Source organism: Juglans regia, chromosome 13, assembly GCF_001411555.2.
Source record: "Juglans regia cultivar Chandler chromosome 13, Walnut 2.0, whole genome shotgun sequence".
NCBI lineage: Eukaryota > Viridiplantae > Streptophyta > Magnoliopsida > Fagales > Juglandaceae > Juglans > Juglans regia.
In genome coordinates this window covers 16,607,354-16,628,325 of record NC_049913.1, presented here as the reverse complement: position 1 = coordinate 16,628,325, position 20,972 = coordinate 16,607,354, and the positions used below count along the sequence as shown (strand labels likewise).

The following is a 20,972-nucleotide window of genomic DNA, read 5'->3' as shown; positions in this document are numbered from 1 at the left end:
CCATCTAGTTTGGGATGCCATTCTTCTTTTTCAGCGAGATCCTCATAATACTGCACTATGTGGTCTTGGATTTCTTCGGAAGAATGTAACACATTTGAACCGGAATGGAGGACTTCAATAACATTGTTGCGCCTAGGTGAATTAGCCACATTGTGAAAAAACTTAGTGCATTTATCCCCCTCCTTCAACCAAAGTGCCATTGATTTTTGCCTCCAAGATATTTCTTCCAACATCAGAATTTTCTCAATTTCGGTCACCACCACTTTCTTCCTTAATAAAGAATCTGCATTAACTACCCCTTCCTCCAAAGTTTGCAACTCATCCCAAATGATATTTTTCTACACTTCCGTATGTCTAAATTCTTCTTCATTCCACTTCTTTAAATCATACCTAAGGGCTTTAAGTTTACCCGCCACTGTGAAGCTAAGGGTACCATCAAAAGAATAATTGTCCCACCAAGCCCTTCTCCACAAATCCTTCAACTTACAGTCACATATTCTCAAATTTGAAGGAACGTCTACCCCCATGAATATCACTACAATCAAGCAAAATTGGGAAATGATCGGAGCAAACACGTGGCAGCCTTTTCTGACATAGGTCCGGAAATTGTGTCTCCCAAGAAGAGGAGACTAGAAATCTGTCCAACCGGGACCCCCCTCGACTAGTGGACCAATTGTAGGCCCCCCCAACCAGCGGAAGATCCACAAGGTTTAGGTCAAAGATCAACTCTGAAAAGGCTTCCATTGCATCAGTGGGCGTGGCAAACTGGATATAAAAGTTGTTTAGAGCTTTCTTGTGGGGTGGTATGGGGGAGGAATCCAAACTTCACCTTGTGAGTTGGCAAAGGGTGAGCTGTCCATTTGCGAATGGGGGGTTAGGGGTGCGAAATTTGTGTGTATTTAACAAGGCACTATTAGGGAAGTGGTTGTGGAGGTACTAAATGGAAGGGAACTCTATGTGGAGAGAAGTTATTGATCATAAGTATGGTTGTGTGTGGGGGGGATGGTGCTCTAAAGAGGGTAGGGGGTCTTATGGAGTAAGTCTATGGAAATTCACAAGGAAGGGGTGGAACACCTTTGAAAAACATCTCAAGTTTGAGGTGGGTGATGGAACACGTACCCGCTTTTGGTTTGATGTATGTAGTGGGGAGAGTCCTATTTGCATGGCTTTTCCAATTGTTTTTAACTTGGCTAGAAATCAGCAAGCTCTAGTTTCAAAAGTTCTATGTCGTGCCAATGGGATGGTCACTTGGAATGTCACTTTTACAAGAAATGCTTAGAACTGGGAACTTGAAGAGCTGGCAGATTTTTACAGTTACTTGTATTCAACAAAGCTAGGGGCCAATGGGGGTGACCGTATGTTGTGGACTCACACGAGGAAAGAAAAGTTTACTGTTAAATCCTTCTACAAGGTCTTGACAGTCCTACAACCCACCTTGTTTCCATGGAAGAGTATATGGAAGATATTAGTTCCATCTAAAATTGTTTTTTTTACTTGGACAGCTACTCATGGGAAGATTTTGACGGTTGATAATTTAAGAAAGCGAGGTATGATGGTCACAGAGTGGTGCTACATATGTAAAAAGAGTGGTGAATCGGTAGATCATTCATTGTGAGATGACTGGGGAGCTATGAGTTGGTATTCTTAGTAGAGCTGGGCTAAGTTGGGCTATGCCTAAGAGAGTGGTGGACTATTAGCATGTTGGAATAGATCTCATAGTAGTGTCCAACTAGCAGCCGTGTGGCGGATGATTTCCTTGTGCTTAATGTGGTGTTTATGGTCTGAAATGAATGACAGGTGCTTTAATAACAAGGAGTGTGCAGTGGGGGAAATCTAAAACTTTTTTGTTTTCTCTCTTTTCCAGTGGTTTTCTGCTATTGTATTGAAGGGAGGGAATATTCATGAGTTTTTATCTTCTTTCTAGCCTACTAGAATGTAATTAGGTGTCTCACTTTGTATACTTCTTGTGTACTTGGGCATCGCCTAGTTTCATTCACATCAATAAAGATTATTACTTATCTAAAAATTTATCATATTTCCTTCTCATGCAAGTGGCCATGCTCATCAAACAGTAATTATCATTCTGGCTCAGCCGAATCAACTCTTTTTGGAGTTGACAAATCTGAAAACTGGTGTTGGTCGTGACATACAAAAAACCTAGAAAATCTCCTAGTCGCTTCATAAAACATTTTTAAAAAGCTTATAAACACCACGCTGTCTCCCACTCCTTGGAGTCCAAGTGTGTCCATCAACAAAGTAAGAGAGGAAATTGTAATTCTCACTCTCCATCTGCCTGAAAGCCTTATTAAACTTCTCAACTGCTTCCAACATTATGTATGTTGAGTTCCATCGATTTGGTACGTCAAGAGACAACATTTTTTTTCAATCAATTTTCTCTATTTTTGCACATCTTTTAAACTTCTCTAATCTTGCAAGGGAGGAGCGCATGTATCTAACTGCATTTCGAATCATTGTTATGGCATCATTACACTCCCTCAGACTCTCATTCACAATAAAGTTTAAAATATGAGTACAATATCTCCTGGAATTTGGCAGAAGGCCACAACGTCGGGTTGCTCGCCACACGGGCAAACACCTCTGTTTGACTGATAAATGTTATATTTAGAATTATGAGTACCAGAGATACTTAACTTGCCAAACAATAATAACCATAAGTCACATCTACACCATTGTTAAAATATTACAAACTACAAACTTGTTCATTGCCCAAATCAAATAAAATATTACAAATCTCAATATCTTAATGAGGACAGACCCCCGAAGCTATTCCTCAGGTTGCACTGGCTCCTCCTCCTTATATCCTACCTCATTTTCTATGGCTACATCAAAACATAGGGTTACAAGAAGCAAAACCATAGTGAGACGTGAGATTTCGAGGAAATATCAGTAAATTATAACCCATAACAGCAGCTATAAATGCAAGATTGGTGATGGATATGAAAGAATGAATTTTAAGTAAAACAAAGAAAGAACATACATATCGAGGCAGCAACCTCCGTGCAAATATAATAAACATAATTCACCATAATAATTTCCAAGCACCCAGTGCCCAAAGCATCACATAATCAACAACATGAAAACCATCAACACTCGACTCCAAATCCAATTCAACACCACGAAATCCATCTTACCAACCAATTCCATTTATTAACGAGTGCGCTATAGTCTCCCCTATCATATGGCCGTATGCACACCCTGGCTCCCTTCGCTGCACTGCGGGTAACGACTGTGTACAATTTCGTATCGATCGACCCTTGGTTTTGTGTCCCGTTCTTGTCCATGGCATCTTCTAGCTTCCGCAAGTCGAGTGGCCACGGATTTGACCCAAGAGCATTAACATCTCGTCTGAGCCCGTTGTTGCCCGACAACGACCAATGGGATATCACTCAATTCTTTGATTCTCCCGAATAACCAGAGAAGTTACGTCGAGAAATTTCCCCGTCTCGGCTTGGGGTCTTGATCCACTCACCCACCCAGAAAAAGCATTTTGAAACAGGAAATTTGGGACTTTTTACCAAATAATATCAACCCTTTAACAAGAAATCCAGTAAATCATACTAGAGTATCATGTACGCGGAAAAAAAGACTTGAAAGTATGGGGGGACAAGATGCAATAAATTGTAACCTAGTGTACTCATAGTCATTATCTGACATTTTTAGTGTTGTCATAGGAAAGGACCTACCTTTGTAGTGAGTTTTCACTGCAAAAATTGTAATGATGAGTACACTAGATTACCTACTACTCTTTGAGCAATCCCATGTTATTTCCAGGGCACCCAGTTTTTGTACCTTGTTGTCCATTGCTCGCCTCGAAATGCATCTGTGCTACATGTTGCTCCCCTGTTGCTTGCATGCATCGTTACTCACCCGAATACCTCCGTTTGCTTTCAAATTTGCTCACCTTACACATCACCTATCCCATCTTTTACTCACCTGATATAGAACTTGAATCCTTTTCGTCGCCTTACTTTTTGCCCGCCAAAAATGGCACATCATTCATTAGTCACTCTTTTCCTGATCCTTTGCCCTCCTAGGGCGCGCTTGTCTGAGTACTTCCAGCTTGATGATTTTGCTCGCCTTGTTTGTTTGATAGGATTTTCCCTTGTGTCTAGGACGACGAGTCTCTTAGTCTCGTATGTGGGGAGTTCCTACCTTTATAGAATGCGATTCTCACACACACATTGCCTATAAAAAATTGTCTCAAATATTAAATTGCAAGATTATTTGAGTTTGCATTATCAACAATTACAGTAAATATCCTCTCAGTGCCCCAATCAAGTAGGCTCAATTCAACATACCTCCAAATAGTCTTCTCTCGATGATTAAGGCCCAGTTTGGATACATAAGTCCCCCCAACTTATCTCATCTAAACATTAGAACTTTTCCAAATTTCTATACAAAATATAATAAACAATTCAACTTTTTCAAATCTCAAAACAAGAATAATATTAAAAAATAATATTCTCACAATATTTTATTTAACTTTCAACTTTCACTTTTCATCTCAACTCATCCCATCTCATCTCAACTCACTATCCAAACCTCTCGTAAGAATTAAAAAAAAATTTAGGACTTTTTTGTGCAATTTTCAATCCCTATCAATGATTTGTGTGGTTAGACACAACTAAGATTTTGTACTAATATCCATGTATTAGTAGTCAGTGAAATCCTCATGCCACCATCTTTAAACAATTTTTTGAGTTTTCTCTTTTCCAATGCAAACAAATTCATGCAATCTCTTGCAATCGTGACGCGACATGACACTTTAATCCGAGACTTAAGAGACCAACACACCTTAAACCCTTCGAGAATAAAACCTTGACTAATCCTAGGGGTGTACAGGCCCTCGGCAAGGAGTTTCCTGCAAGTGCATATCGGATAATTCAAAAGGAAGTTCCCCTAATCCGATGATCCCTAGGAATTGTTTGCTCCCAAGAGGATTTGAACCTTAGATATGGAGGGAGCATACTACTAAGACCAATGCTTTTACCACTTGAGCCAACCCCTAGGGGTTGATGTTTTTTGGTACCTATCCAAAGGCCCATGTTTATGAGGATTTTTGGGACATGTATGCAAATGGTTTTGCATGGTTGAAGTCTTGTTCCTCTTTGAGTGGTAAGTGTACATCTTTCCACAATAGTTACACTTAGGGCAGGTTTGGGGGGTGAGATGAGAATTTTATGTTTTGTTTTTAAGTTTAAAATAGTATATTTTAATATTATTATTGTTTTGGGATTTGAAAAATGTGTATTGGGATTTGAAAAAGTTGAATTGTTTATTATATTTTGTATGGAGATTTGAAAAAAGTGTAATGATAAGATAAGATGAGATGAGATGAGAATTTTGTGTTTTGTTTTGGTTACCAAACCTGCCCTTAGCCTTAGGCTCATCCACCAGACAATCCTCCATCTTCTCAAAATGGTCCCAAACAAATGACGGATCTTTCCTGTTCCGTTTCTTAGGAAGTGGACAAGTACTATAGGTAAGGGCACTCTAGGGTCCTGATGTTTGGGTATCGCTCATATCATCTTCCAAGTTTATGATCGGTTCGTTTGAATCAACATCAATTGGAGTTAATGAAGAATAATCCATCTAACACGTGAAAGACAAAAGTAATTACAAAACACAAGCAAAACAGTGGGGGTTTATAGCCCCATGAAAGTTGTAACTTTCAAAATATGAGCTATAGATACTATCCGAGAAAGGAGCAGCTAAACAAAACAAAACAGAAAACCACAAATACACAATAGCTAGTTTGCAACATGACAAACAATACAAGTCTAATACTCTAAAATCTAGATTTTAGTTCACTCATCTTTCCACAATTTACATCAAAACAAGGTCACAAAAAAATCATAACAACATGTTCAATGAACAATAATCTGATTTTTAAATTTCTCCATGCAAAACAGAAAACCACAATTACACAGCAGCTAGTTTGCAACATGGCAAAATCAAAAGTCTAAGACCCTAAAATCTAGATTCTAGTTCACTCATCTTTCCACAATTTACATAAAAACAATGTCACAACAAAATCATTGAATGTGAATTTACTCAAAATTTGTTCTGCTACTTAAAATGCTCTAGATCCCATTCTTCTGGTTTAATGTATATTCTTTGAAGACTATCATTTTCTTAAAACAATTTATAGGAGTGTAACAGAGTACCACATGCTAAGATTGAGCCTTCATTTACCTGGAAAAATAAACTAATGCTAGCATATTTGAATTAAGGTGAAACATACATTATTTTTAGCTGATCTCATGTATCATTTTTTGGTTCTCTTTAGATTTGCATTCAAATATTTGTTTAAACTTGAGGTCCATTATAGCTATAAACTACCAACCAAAATCTTCCTAAAAAAGGGCCTTACATATTTACCAGGTTATTTATTTATTATTTATTTTTATATTTAATAGACTCAAGTTAATGTGATGGTGAAATGACAATTTTATAAATTGAATTTCTTGCAATTTTGTGTTCTCCTATTTGTAACAATTATATCTTGTTTTGCAGTCACTTGTCAGGCTGCTAGAAGAATCTTGTGCTGGAAGCTCACCATGCTACTCGCTGATTTTATTTCAGGACCTGCTAGTGTCCACTACACTCTCTCCTGTATGTATATTCAAGTCCTATTTGATATTGATGCTTTTATAATACCTATATTACATACAATATATTTCAATCATAACATTGACAGGATGATCAATAACCAATTCCTGTCAACATAATTCTGCTGGAGATTTTGGTGAAGGGATTTTGTTTCTCGCTCTATCCTTCATTATTGACTATTTTGTCAGGTTGACACCATAAACTTGTTTACGTATGCTGTTCTAAGGTTGACACCACGCACACTTTCTGCTGGAGCAAGTTCTTGGTCCTATTTACGCAAAGGAAGTACAGGATCTTCTGTTTCTGCTGGCTATACATTGGCCCCCTCAGCATCTGTTCCAGATCAATATTATTGTTTACTGGATACCTCCCCTGGTGGAGATAACAACTATCATGTTGTGAGGCCCTTAAAGCAAGACAGGTGGTCCAAAGCCAAGGATGGTTTTCTTGTCACTGACATATGGAGTGCAGAGGCTGGTAGTTCAACTTCTGCCACCCCAACCATTTGGCTCCAACAGACAGGGGAGAGAATGTATCTATGTGCTTACCAGTTTAGGAGCCTTACCTTAATCCTTGTCGTTCCTGTTGCCTCCATTCTTAATGGGGAGCAACTTGTTTCTTTGGTGAAGCAGCAAGTTCTTGAAAATGTTAGTCCCCTATCTGTTCTAATAATTACAATTTTGTCTCGATTTTGATTCCACTTTTATGGTTTTTTAAACAGTTTCATGACCTTAATGATTGCCCTAACTTATTGGGGTCATTACCCTCTGACTGATCCATCTATACTTGAGAGTATTCCACATTGTTGTTGAAACATATTTAATTTGTTTGGTGAGAATATTTCCTGTGTCCTTTTAGAGCCTTCAGCCTCTTCTTTTGTACCTTGGACTTTTGGGCCTTTGTTTGTTTGTATAGGGCAGGGTGAGCAAGTGCAAACAATCACATTCATCCTTCTCTTATCTATTAGGGCTATTCTAGGGGATTTAGTAACATCCAAATATATATATATCCAATCATCTCATTAGTTTTAGTCGCTTATATGGCATTATGAATACTCAAGCAAGCATGTTAAGCATTCCAGTGCAGGCTCAAAGAAAGAATGATTCTGAATTACTCAGCTGTGTGATGTAGATGCACTGCATTGAGAATTGGCATATTTCTAGAATGAGCATGGGTGTTAACTCTTGACGGTGAATTTAAATGTTGTCACTTCCTCAGAGGCTTCTGATCATAGTTTTGGGAGGATGGCCAAATCATATATATTGACACAATTGAGGGAATAACTGAGTATAAGGCAGAAAATAGAAGGGGATAAAGAAATGAAAAATGAAAAAAAAAATAAAAAATGAAAAATGTGAAACTGAACATGGAGTTGTGCCTTTTCAAAATGAGTGTTTGTTTTGAAAGGTGAAAGCATCAAGCTCTTTGTTTTCCAATTTTCTCCTTGCCTCCTGATAATACTTTACTGGAACATCCTAGAGGGTAAAGACAAGACTGAAGTATGAGGTTGCACTGCATATTTATAGTGAAGATGATATTCGTCATCCTTTTATCATTCCCCAATGTGACATCAAATGATTAGTAGATAAGTAAGAAATAATAAATAGTTCTCTAATCATTTGATGCCCCATCAAGAAATGATGAAAATATGTCGGTTAAAAGGATTATGAATACCAGTACAAGAAATGCATCTCCTTTGCCTGCGGACGATAGCTCTACCTGGCGTGCCGCCTTGCATGTCAGCATTAGTCATTAGTATTTCTTCCTTGTTAGTCTTCTGCTTTTCCCATGGAGTAAGAATTAATAATTAGGTCAGTAAATGCTGTGCGGACAAAATAAAGGATGCATCTCCTACTAATATTTCAGTTGGAATAAATGACCTTTCTCATTAGTTCGATGTTAGATGTTCATTCGCTCCTGCTCAATGTTGATCATATTGTTTTTTTAATATATATTGGTTATTTAGGCTTATGCTCATTTGGTTCAGCATTCTCGCTTTACATTTTTCATTAAAGGTCGGGGGAGGGGTATGTGTTTAGTTTGTCGAGGGGTTCAATATACTATGTTGGGCCAATTTTCTATCAGCTTAAAGACTGAAAAATTCGGTTAACCTACATATTGTATCCAGAGTCAAGAAGCATGTGTATCTACCGGCTGATTCTTATACTCTTTCTTGCTTCAGGCGTCACTGAAGATGCTAAAAGTTGAAGAGAAACTTTCAAAGGGATGGGGTGGTGAGAATGCTTATCATGTTAGTGGGTATCGATATTTACTTGTAGATGTTGACAGAAATGTATCCAGAGCTTCTCCACCAGGAAAGGTTACAACCCTAACAAAGGTAAAGCATCCTAGTGTTGTTTGTTTGGAGACAGCATGCTTGCTTGCTTCTATATAACATGAGTTCTATGTTTTTCTTTTCCATATATTTGTTGAAAGTGTTTTCTAATGCTGGGAAGGGCAACAAATTTACCTGATTTTTGTTCTATTTCTTTTATTGCTATTGGATTGGGATGAAACCACTCTATTGTATCAATTCGTCCTTGGTAGCCGAGGTGGAGATGAAAGAGTTCTAATGGGATGTATTATTCCGATGAGAAAATCTTCAAATCAAGTCTCGTTAGTGAAATTAGGGCTGATACCCGTCCCCACCCATGAACCAAATGTGGTGTGGTTTCATCCCCTGCCCCCACACCCTACAGGTTGGCATATAGGATCTGGGTGTGTCTGCTAACACAGTACACTCTCATGGATTTTCTCCTGAAAATCAAAATACAATATAAAAACTTAAAAAAAAAAATCACAAAAACGAGGAAGGAGACAGATTATGTGATTAATGATGACGTGAATTTTTGTAACAGGCTTTTCCAAAGAGTACTGATGATCTTGATGTCCAACATTCATTATTGAGCAAACAAATAAGTAAAATGGGCTAGAAATGGCAATCAAGAGTAACCCTAAGGGGTTGGCCCAAGTGGTGAAGGCCTTGGTCTTGGTGTGTCACTCCCTTCAAGGTCCAAGGTTCAACATCTCATGGGTGCAAACAATCCTTTGGGGCCACACCTCCTGGTTAAAATCTAGCGATTTAACCAGTTTCGTGTAGGGAAACTTTCGAGGGTGCGGTGCATGGGACCGTGGTTTACTCTGCAAGGGTGGGTCCAAAGGGCCATTCCTTGGAGAGGTTCCTTGACATAAAAAGAAAAAAGAAAAAAAAAAGAAATGGCAATCGAGAGAGAAACAAAAAGAGACAAAGGAGGGGGTGGGAGGAGAAGTTGTGTGACTACATAGAGTGAAGAAGGGAAGAAGAAGAAGAAGAAGCTCCTCCAACAGGAGCAGGAGGAGGCGCGGCTGGGTAGCAAGGAATCTTATCTTGAGGCTAAGCGTTTAATTATTTAATAGTGAGTCAAACATCAAAATCTGAGGTGCATGTCCAATAAGCTTCTCATTTCCTATTAACATGCTGCCTGTGGTTTTATTTTGAATGGTGGCTTCATAAAAATTTGAAAGTTACCATATGATTTTGCAAGAAATCGCATCCTTTGGTGACTAGAGACAACTAGACCAGAGATTAAGCAAAATGAGCTTTCAATGTGAACAAACTCTTACATGAGCTTGGTAACAAGTTGATTTATTTATAATCGACAAGTCTAATAGTTATTTAGGTCTTTGAGATGATGCACGTTTTGCAAAATTACTAAAATCTGGTTTGGACAATTAACGGCATCTGCAACTCCTTAGCAAGAATTCTTCATTATTGACCCTAGTGAAATGAGCCAATCCATTATAATTATCCGACATTATCTTAGATTATCAATGGTAAGGATTTTCCCCAAGGTGGTTGTTCATTAGAAGAAAGCTGCTTTTAGGAGTGTTGTAGTCTTCCATATACTCTTTTCTATGGGAATGAATTAGCATTATGCATATTGAGAGACTTATAGAATGATCGGACAGTGAACTTCCCTTTCCTTCGAAGGACTCCAAACAGCCTTATCTGCCTCTCTAGCCGCCCTCCCTCTTAGGGAGTAGAGAAAATTGTATAAGTCTATGAATTCATTTGCATCCCACCAATCTTGTGCAGCTCTGAAAAAGGTGACGTTCCATTGAGGAAATCCATTGGACAGGTCCTACTACAATTGAGGTTTCCTATAAGTGGAGTTTAACGTCAAGTTTCTTCTCGAGTTGTTAGTTATCGAGGTGCGGTTAACGTGAGGCATGGGACTCTCGAAACAACTATTGATTGAATCTAAAGTCTTTGCACTAACGGTGGAAGGCAGTTTCATTCATATAACTACGAGGAGTTGAAAAGTTACGAAGGAGATTATTCTGGGTATGTACATGGTGAACTGGTTCGCTAAAACATTGGAGGATTGTTCGACGGGCGAAAAAAATGAATTTTATGCTACTTCATGGGATGGTAGTAGAAGCTTTATGACTCGAAGATGTACTAATGCCAACGGTCACCAAATGGCACCAATGGATTATGGAGGTGGTGGCAAACGTAACTTTGTCTTCATACCTGAAGGAATGGAGGGTATGGGATGGAAGAAATTGGTGTTTGCACTTAGAGAAATTTGCGTCAGCTTGGAGGTAATGTGGGCATAATAGAGGGAGCTTGGGCTTCAGTTTAATGGAGGAGCTTTCTAGAGGAAGGAGGTCGACTCTGGCCAATAGTGGACGTAAATCAAGGGAGCAAACTTTCTTACATGGATGTGCTTAAGCAGTCGACAGACCCATTGTCATCCCGACATCAGAACAGGGGAGGGAGGTTATGGTGATTTGGCGGCGAAGGGAGGAGCTACCACTGGTTGCAATGTGATAGGCTTGATGAAGGCTTGGCAGAGGGTGGCGTATGTAGTACTCTATGATATATGAATACGCAATTGATGGATTTACAAGAGAAAGTAAATAGTTTAATACGATGTATAGAGAAGGAAATGGGAATGGGCTTGGGCTTCGGCATAGAGTGTGGCCTAGGTAAGTTTCTTAACCCGTCAGCTAGTTTGTTGGGCTTTAGATATGGCAAATGGGCTGCAGCGTATGAAGCCTTGGGCTAAAGTCGCTAATCAGATGGGCCGCTCCAATGGACCCCAAGTAGTGGGTTGGGACAGGTCAATGAACTGTCATCAGTGCTCCAGATGGAGAAGATAATAGTGGTGGAGTCGGCAACAGAGCTTGTAATTGATACAAAAGCGGGCCAATCTGAAAACGCACCATCTTGTGTTAGATCTTCGGCCTAGAATGGATAGAAAGGTACGATGGACTGCAAGAAAGCTCTTCCACTGGAGTCCTAGGTGGTGTCATCCCCCCTGAGCTCTATACAAAAACTCTGGAGTCTGAGAGGGAGTAAAGAGATTGACCTGGTCTATTAACTATGAGGGCAGCTCAAGCAGAAGAAAACCCAAAGGGTATTGACAATTTCTTTATGAAGCCTAAGATTGTATCTTGGAATGTCTGAGGGCTTAATGAGGCCAATAAGCGTTTTTGGATAAAAAATTTGCTCTGTGAGTAGAAGGTGGACATTGTTTGCTTGCAGGAAACTAAGATGGAAATTATTTCAACAAGTATCGTTCCAAGCTTGTGGAATTGTCCATATGTTGACTGAGTTTATCTTGCATCTCTCAGGGCCTCAGCTGGAGTGCTAGTTATGTTGGGAAGTACACAGTGGCATGCTCCTTTAAGAATGTGGAAGATAGTTTTATGTGGGATTTTTCTGGAATTTATTGGCCAAATTTAAACAAAAGAAGTCTTTTATGGGAGGAGATTGTTGGATTGCATAGCTGGTGCGACATGCCATGGTGTGTAGGTGGTGATTTTGATGTTATAAGATTCCCAAGGTGAGAGATTGAGAGAGAGTAGGCTTTGGGTTGCAATGATGGAGTTCTCGGAGTTTATATTTGATTTGGGTTTTGGTGGATTTTCCTCTTATAGGTGGAGCATACATGTGGTCAAACAATCAAATGTGGTCTAGATTAGACAGATTTTTAGTCTCATCAGATTGGAAAACTAATTATCTGGAGTTATGTTAGAAAAGACTACCTTGCCAATGTTTGGATCATTTTCCTCTCTTGTTGGATTGTTGTGGTATTCGAGAAGGGCTTAGGTACTTCAAGTTCGAGAATATGTGGCTAAAATTTGAAGGTTTTGTGAAAAGGGTCAGACAATGGTTGTCCTCCTATCAGATCCACGGCACTTCAAGTTTCATATCTAAAATCTAAAATAAGATTTAAACATATGGAATTTACAATCTTTTGGAGATATAGGTCATCAGAAGAAGTCTCTATCCTCAACTATATGAGGTAGAGAGGTTATAATGATGAGATGAGATGAGTTAAGTTGAGATATGAAGGAACTCTCTTGGAAGATAGACTTAGCCCCCGTTTGGATAGTGAGATGAGATGAGATGGTTTTAGATAAAAGTTAAAAGTTAAATAAAATATTGTTAGAATATTATTTTTTAATATTATTATTATTTTGATATTTGAAAAAGTTGAATTGCTTATTGTATTTTGTGTGAGAATTTGAGAAAATTATAATGATGAGATGAGATGAGTTAAGTTGAGATAGTTTCTCAATCCAAAGGCCTTAGTTTTAGAACTTGAGAGGGTCACCTTATTGGAAGAAGATTTCATGGCATCAAGAATCTTGGGCACTATGGTTAAAAGAGGGAGATCGAAGTACGAAATTTTCCCTAGAGTGACCAACTCACATAGGAGGACTAATACCATTGAGATGTTTAACAATGATTAGGGGTGAGCACCGACTTAGTCAGAATTGGATTCCCCTAAATCCGACTCGACTTTGACTTGTGTAGGCTCCGATCTAATGCTGGCTCCGACTTGTTGGAGTGGAGTCGGATTTGGACTTTTAGCTTTGAGCTTTTATTTTTGCTTCATATTTAGCCCATTTTAGAAAAGAATTTTTTGTGGGCTTTCAAATTTTAATTTTTCCAAAAAATTAAAAACTAAGATGTGGTTTGGATAGTGAGATGAGATGGTTTTAAATGAAAGTTGAAAATTGAATCAAATATTGTCTGAATATTATTTTTTAATATTATTATCGCTTTGAGATTTTAAAAAGTTGAATTATTTATTATATTTTGTATGGAAATTTGGGAAAGTTGTAATGATGATATGAGATGAGATGAAACACTTTCACTATCCAAACAGGGCCTAAAACTAAATCATTCACTGTTAATTTAATTCTAGACTAATATTTAACTTACTTTTATACTAGACTTGTATTATAGTGTCTAGTTATATGTTATCCTACTATAGTATTACATATTATTTTTAATGTCTAATTACATATTATATTATATTAGTGTCTAACTTATATATAACTTATTCTACACTAGTCTTATTTCTAGTGTCTAATTACATGTTATTATACTTTAGTAAGTTAGTATTATGTGTTATGAACTTATTATACTAGACTTATTAGTTGTTTCTGTACTAGTGTCTAATTTATTTCTAAACAAGACTTATACTATAGTGTCTAATTACATATTATATTAATGTCTAACTTAATTATATACTAGACTTTCTAGTGTCTAATTACATATTATTATACTTTAGTAAATTAGTATATGTGTTATTAACTTATTATACTAGACTTGTTTTAATACTAGTGTCTAACTTATTTCTATACATGATTATGTAGATGTTTACATATACTAAACTATTATTAGTCTATTTATATTATAGTATAAGTATATTATTTTATAATAATTAGTTCATACTAGTATATTATTGAATTTAACTGTATAAGTTCTAGTTATATAACTATACTAGTATATATATAGATAAATACATATTTTTATAGCATATATACAATATCGGATTCGGATTTAGAGTTGAAGTTAGAGGGCAAAGTCAGATCGGATCGAAGTCAAGGTCAGTCCAGCAACACCTCTGACTCTAACTGAAAAGTTAAAAAAAAAAAAAAAAAATCCAGCCTAGTCGGAGCGGAGTTAGTTTTTTGGATTTTTTCTCAGCCCTAACAATGATGGAGTTGTTTCTACTGAGCTTCCCGTGATTAAGGAGCATGTTGTTGGCAAACAAAATTGGATTCAGAGTCGGATTTTTGCTTAGCTCTAACAGCGATGGAGCTGTTTCTGTAGGGTTTCACATGCTTAAGAGCATTGATAGTGGTGTATGCATATGCAAATGCAAACACATATTTACATAACAAGTACACTTTTTCTACTGCATTGGATTAGCCATATGCAAATATTTAGCTTACTATAAACAATATCATTGGATATTTATAGATCTACTATTCACCCTTCATACAATTGGTTTATACTTGTAGATCTTATGTAGTGGGTTTTAATTACAAAATATATATAAAAAATAATAATAATTTTAGGAAAAAATTTAATAATAATAAAAAAATAATTTATTATTTTGGCTCAAAGATGCATAATCCAATATGAGAGTTTTTCTTGAATGGCAAAGGCAATCTCCAAACCATGTAATTTTGCATTTGCATCTAGAGACATCAATGCCAGTGCTCTAAGGAGCATGTTGTTGGCTTTTATGAACAGTTGCTTACCGGTTAGGTGGCATGGAGGCCAAAGCTCGATGGGCTAGCTTTCGAGACCATTGAGCAGCAGAGCGTTTCCTAGCTGGAGAGGCCCTTTGATGATGAGACAGAGGTTCAAGAAGTGGTGAGGAGGATGGTCAAAGGCAAAGCACCTTGGTCCAGTGGGTTTTTCTATGGGTTTCTTCCAATCTTGTTCGGAAGTGGTGAAGGATGATTTGATAAAGGTCCTCCAGGAATTTTTCTTGGCGTATTAGTCTTGTGAATGGGGTGTATAAGATTATTTCCAAGGTTTTAGTAAATTGCTTTGTGGAGGTCTTGAGGAGGATTATTTTGAGACCCCAAAATGCTATAAGGGGAAGACAAATATTGGATCCAATTAGGGGTGATTAACGGTCCAGTCGGACCGACCGTTTCGGTCCGGACCGGACCGGACCGAGACTTAGACCGGTCCGGTCCGGTCCATATTTTAGAGGACCGAAATCATTCGGTCCGGTCCACGGTCCATAGTTTTTTCGGACCGGACCAGATCGGACCCGACCGATTGAAAAATTAAAAAAAAAAAAATATTTTTTATATATATTTTATATATAATAATTGTACAATTAACAATATAAATTTTTAAATATATTATTAATACTTGTTAATATTCTATAAATTAACAATATTTTATATATATCTTCATTTAACCTATCACTATTAACAATATAAAATTTTAAATATACTATTAACACTTGTTAATATTCTATGAATTAATAAATATATAATATCAATTAGTTAATTATATAGTAATTATATAAATTAATAATATAATTTTCATCTAATTTATTATCATTGACCATATAAAATATTTTTTTATTGAGTTTGTTACATAATCCACATTAATAAGTCACTTAATTTAATTTAGTATTTTAAATAAATTTTTTTATTAATTATTTAAAAAAAAAAAAAAAAAGAGGGCTGACCGACTGGACCGGACCGGACCGATAGCTATCGCTTCGGTCCGGTCCCTTTGGGTGTTCGGTCTGGTCCGGTCCGGAAAAATAATGGACCGAAAATTTTCGGTCCATCGCCGGACCGGACCGGACCGGATCGGACCGGCCCGTTTGTAGCCCTAGATCCAATACTAACTAATGAATGTTTAGATAGTAGATTAAAATATGGTGATCCAAGTATTTTATACAAGCTCGATATGGAGAAGACTCATGATCATGTTAACTGGGACTTCCTACTATATTTGATTGGGAGGTGTGAATTTAGGGAGAGAAGATGCTATTAGATTAGGTATTCACTTCTACAGCGATGTTCTCAATTTTGGTGAATGGCAATCTAGTTGGATTCTTCAATAGCTCTCACAGGCTACAGTAGGGGAATCTTTTGTCCATGCTTCTTTTTGTCATTGTTATGGAGGAGCTTAGTAGAATGATGTTTGCTATGGTTAAAAATGGCTTTATGGCTGGGTTTTTAGTTGGTGACCGGGGTTAATCTTAACATTTCTCATTTGTTGTTTGCAAATGATACTTCCATATTTTGTGAGGCAGAGCAAAATTAGATATGTTCTTTAAGGGCACTCCTACTTTGCGTTGAAGCTGCGTTCGGATTGAAAGTGAACTTATCCAATTTGGAGTTGCTTCCAGTTGGAAACGTTTACAATCTTCGAATGTTGGCTAACACTCTCAGATGCAAGGTCTCCTCCTTTTCCGTGAAATACCTTTGCCTTCCTCTGCCGGTCTCTTTCAAGGCTAAGGCCTGGTTTCGTTTAAGAAATTTTTGAAATCATCTCATCTCAACATCTACACACCATTCAAATATAAATATTTTTTAATTTTTAATTTTCAAATTTTCATCTAATATTATCTAATCATTACAATTTTTCCGAACTTCCAAACAAAACACAAAAAAAAATCAACTTTTTCAAATCTCAAAACAAAAATAATATTAAAAATTATATTCTACCCTCTTTTAACTTTATAATTTTTTATTCAACTTTTTCTCTCATTTCCCAAAACCTTACAAAAATCTTTACTCAAACACCATTTCATTACTATTCACAAATTATCTCGCTACTATTAACAAATTTCTCATCTCATATGTGTAACTAAACAAGGCCTAAATCTTATTGGGATGAAGTAATATAGAAGATTGAACCCATATTGGCAAGTTGGAAGAGATTGTATTTGTCAAAAGGTGTTGAAGGACCACACTAATCAAGGGTACTATGTCCAATTTACCAACTTATATCTTATCTTTGTTGCCAATTCCAGCGAGTGGCGATCTGAATTGAGAAAGTCTGTCATGATTTTCTTTGGAGTGGGTTGCGAGATGAATTCAAGTTCCACCTGGTAGAGTGGGATAAGGTATCCTCTCCAATCTCTCGTGGTGGGTTTGGAATTAGAATTTTGAGGGTATTCAATCGGGCTCTTCTTGGGAAATGGTTGTGGCGTATAACATGTAGACAGAAGCTTTATGGGGGGGGGGGGGTGTTGGTGGAACACTAGGGATGTACAAGGGGTTTAAGGAGTGGGAGTCTGGAAGTAGATTAGAAGGGGTTGTTTTTGCTTGACAAACTAGAATCGTGATGGGAGACCGATCTAGAATAAAATTCTGGCATGATTTAGGGTGTGGACATAGAGCCCTTAAGGACACATTCCCTACAGTTTTCAAGATTGCGTGTGAAAAGGAGGGAGGCATTAGTGGCCGACCTCATCTAGATGGTTGGTGGCTCAATCTAATGGAATGTGGGCTTTATTTGGGCGGCACATGATTGGGGACTTGGCAGCTTTTTTATTTTTTCAAACTCTTGTACACCATGAGCTCAGAACTCAGGGAATTGACAAATTGTGGTCGGTACCAGCTTCTGTTTGTCCCTTCTATAAGACCCTTACAAATCCATTGCACAATTACTTTCTACGGAGAAGTATTTGGAGAAATAAGGCGCCTCTCAAGGCGGTATTTTTCACTTGTACAACTTCTTTGGGCCAAATTATGACTATGGATAACTTACAGAAATGCTGGGTGATTGTTGTGAACATGTTTTGTATGTGAAGAAAGAATGGCGAGACTGTGGATCATCTTCTACAGTTCTACTGCATTGTGAGGTTGCCAGGGCATTATGGGATGATGTCTTTAGAAGATTGGAGCTAGACTGGGTTATGCTTGCTACTGTGGTCGAGCTTCTGGCCAATTGGATGAATTTAAGCAGTATTCCACAAATCATAGTTGTGTGGAAGATAGTTTCTATATCTACTCTATGGTGCCTATGGAAGGAATGAAATGATCGGACTTTTGAAGATAAGGAGCCGCTCATTGGAGGAGATTAGATTGTTCTTTCTTAAAACTTTATTCCCATGGGCTAAAGCTGTAGATTTCAATGACCTAGATTTTCATGATTTTCTTGTTTTTATTTCTCCCTCCTAACTAGGTGTTACCTCTTATATTCCATCTCTGTACTTGTGTTATGCCTATTCTTATTAATATAATATTTTACTTATCAAAAAAGAGATTTCCTACGACCTCGCAATTCCATAGATTCTTGGAAAGGCATCCTTGAGGGTCCTGTCACCACACCAAAGGTCGTGCCAGAATTTGATTCTATACTCAGCACCCACCTCGAACTGAATCTGTCTAGAGAGCGTTTCCCATACTTTTTTTATGTGCATCCAAAGCCTCACCTCATGTGGTTTGCTCACCTCATTCGAAACCCATCTACCCCAAGTCCCACTAAATTTTGAATCGATGACTGTCCTCCATAGAGCTCCTCTTTCTAGTTGGTATCTCCACAACCATTTTCCCAATGACCACTGTTAAAGATCAGCACGTGCCGAACTCCCAACCCTCCTGAAATTAGAGTGCATATTGTAGGCCATTTCACAAGGTGAAATTTGAACTCAACCCCCAACCACCCCCCAAAAAAAAAAAAAAAATTAAAGTCGCGCTGCAGCTTTTCAATACGGGGGGCCACCATATTGGGGAAGTGGAAAAAGACAAGAAAGTTGGTAGGCAAGTTGGATAAGTACTCTTTGCCAAATTCACATGTAAACCAAAGATGGCTTCAAAGAAAAGAGTGCCCTCAGAGGTCGGATGTGGTCTTTGTTAGCCCCACAAAATATGATAGTCTTCTGCAAATTGAAGATGGTGAAATATTGATTGTGCCACTATTTCTCTCACCCACAAAATAGTTAAAAGGGAATCCACCATACTCGATGCCCAAAATCTTTTTTCTAAAAGCTTCCATTACAAGCAAAAAGTAATGGAGATAATGGGTAACCTTCTTAAGCCCTGGGAGCTTTTGAAGAATCCTTTTGGTATGCCATTTCACCAAAATAGAGAAGCAGGTGGACAAGATACAATGCTTAATCCAAGAGCACCGTTTCTCCTTGTGGCCACATCTCTCAAGATTGTATAGCAAGAAATTCCAATTAGCTCTGTCATAACCATTTGCCATGTCCAGCTTGCAAATATTCCTGGCACTCACGACTTATTTGTTAGCAATAAGAATTTTTCTACCTTTTATAAAAGCATTTTGATGCTTTCATTTGACCTTCTCCATCACAGAACTTGGTCTATTTGCCAATACTTCCGAAAGGATTTTGTGCATCTCACTCACAAGGCAAATGGGGCAATAATATTTTACCTCTACAGCACTGGTTTTTTGGAACGAGGGCAAGGAAAGTTGCATTGAGGCTCTTTTCAAATCTTCCACTTGCATGGAACTCATGAAACACCATGACATAATCTTTGATCAATTCCCAGCATGTCTTAAAAAATGCCATGGTAAACCCATCAAAACCTGGAGCTTTGTCACTAGTCATGCTTTTTATAACTTTCTGGATCTCCATCTTCACGATCTAGTGATTCAAATTGAAGCCCATCAAGCTTTGGTCTCAAAGTGAATGATTCAAACAATAGCCGCTAATTGACAATATGGTCCATGATTGTAGGAAGATTCAAAGTTGTCACACCATCCACCAACATTGTCTAAATGACTATGCGAATTGGCCACACAGTGGAAGAATTTGGTGCACTTATGCCCCTCCCTTAGCCATAGAGCCCTTGGTTTATGTCACCACCAAATCTCTTCCATTAAAGACACCCTTTTCAGATCCACAAATGCCTATGTGCTCTCTCATCTTCTAAAAGAGCCCACGCCTCTTCTTTGGCCCCTTCAAGCCTTGAAGCTCCTCCAATACAGAATTCTTTTTTGATTCCACATTGAAATACACCTACTAATTTCCAAGCCTTCAAATCTTGCTTGAATGTCTCAAGTTTGCACGCCATGATGTAGCTTTGAGTACTGTGGTACAGATAGGAAGATCACCACAGTCTAGCTCTCTCAACCAAGCCTTCTAATCTTAGCCATTCGAATTTAAAGTATCTTCGACCTCCATGAATGCCCCCAAATTCAAGAATGATTGGAAAATGATCCGAATAGGGAGGCTGTTTATGGATTAGCTTTGGATTATGTGCTTCCCAATCTAGGGATGCCAAGGATTATGTACTGGACCACTCGAAGGTGCCACCAACAAGAGGATTGCCCAATAGATCTTGCTCAAAGATGAAGTTAGAGAAGTCCGTCATAGCCAAGTTGAGGTAGGATGCTCTAGATCATTCACTCGGGGTCCAAGTGACATTAAAATCTCCTTTGATGCACCATGGTAAGTCCCATAGGCTACAGAACCCTGCCAATTCATCCCACAGTACCCTTCTGGTATGTCTAGATTAGACCATAGACACCCCCACACAAGCCCACAAATATTCATCCTCAAAAATTGTTGAATTAGCATGCCACCGAGAAATGCCCC

The 20,972-nt window shown here is 37.9% G+C and overlaps 1 protein-coding gene across 2 annotated transcripts in view; it reads left to right on the top strand.

Annotated features, from left to right (window-relative positions):
* LOC108999745 (vacuolar fusion protein CCZ1 homolog B-like) overlaps window positions 1–20,972 on the top strand; it is a 55,043-nt gene that overhangs the window by 20,587 nt on the left and 13,484 nt on the right. For both annotated transcript variants that reach the window (XM_018976661.2, XM_018976647.2), the window contains exons 6-8: window positions 6,538–6,636; window positions 6,822–7,280; window positions 8,816–8,971. In XM_018976661.2, coding sequence (XP_018832206.1) covers window positions 6,538–6,636; window positions 6,822–7,280; window positions 8,816–8,971 — 714 coding nt within the window. The remainder of the gene's footprint in view (window positions 1–6,537; window positions 6,637–6,821; window positions 7,281–8,815; window positions 8,972–20,972) is intronic.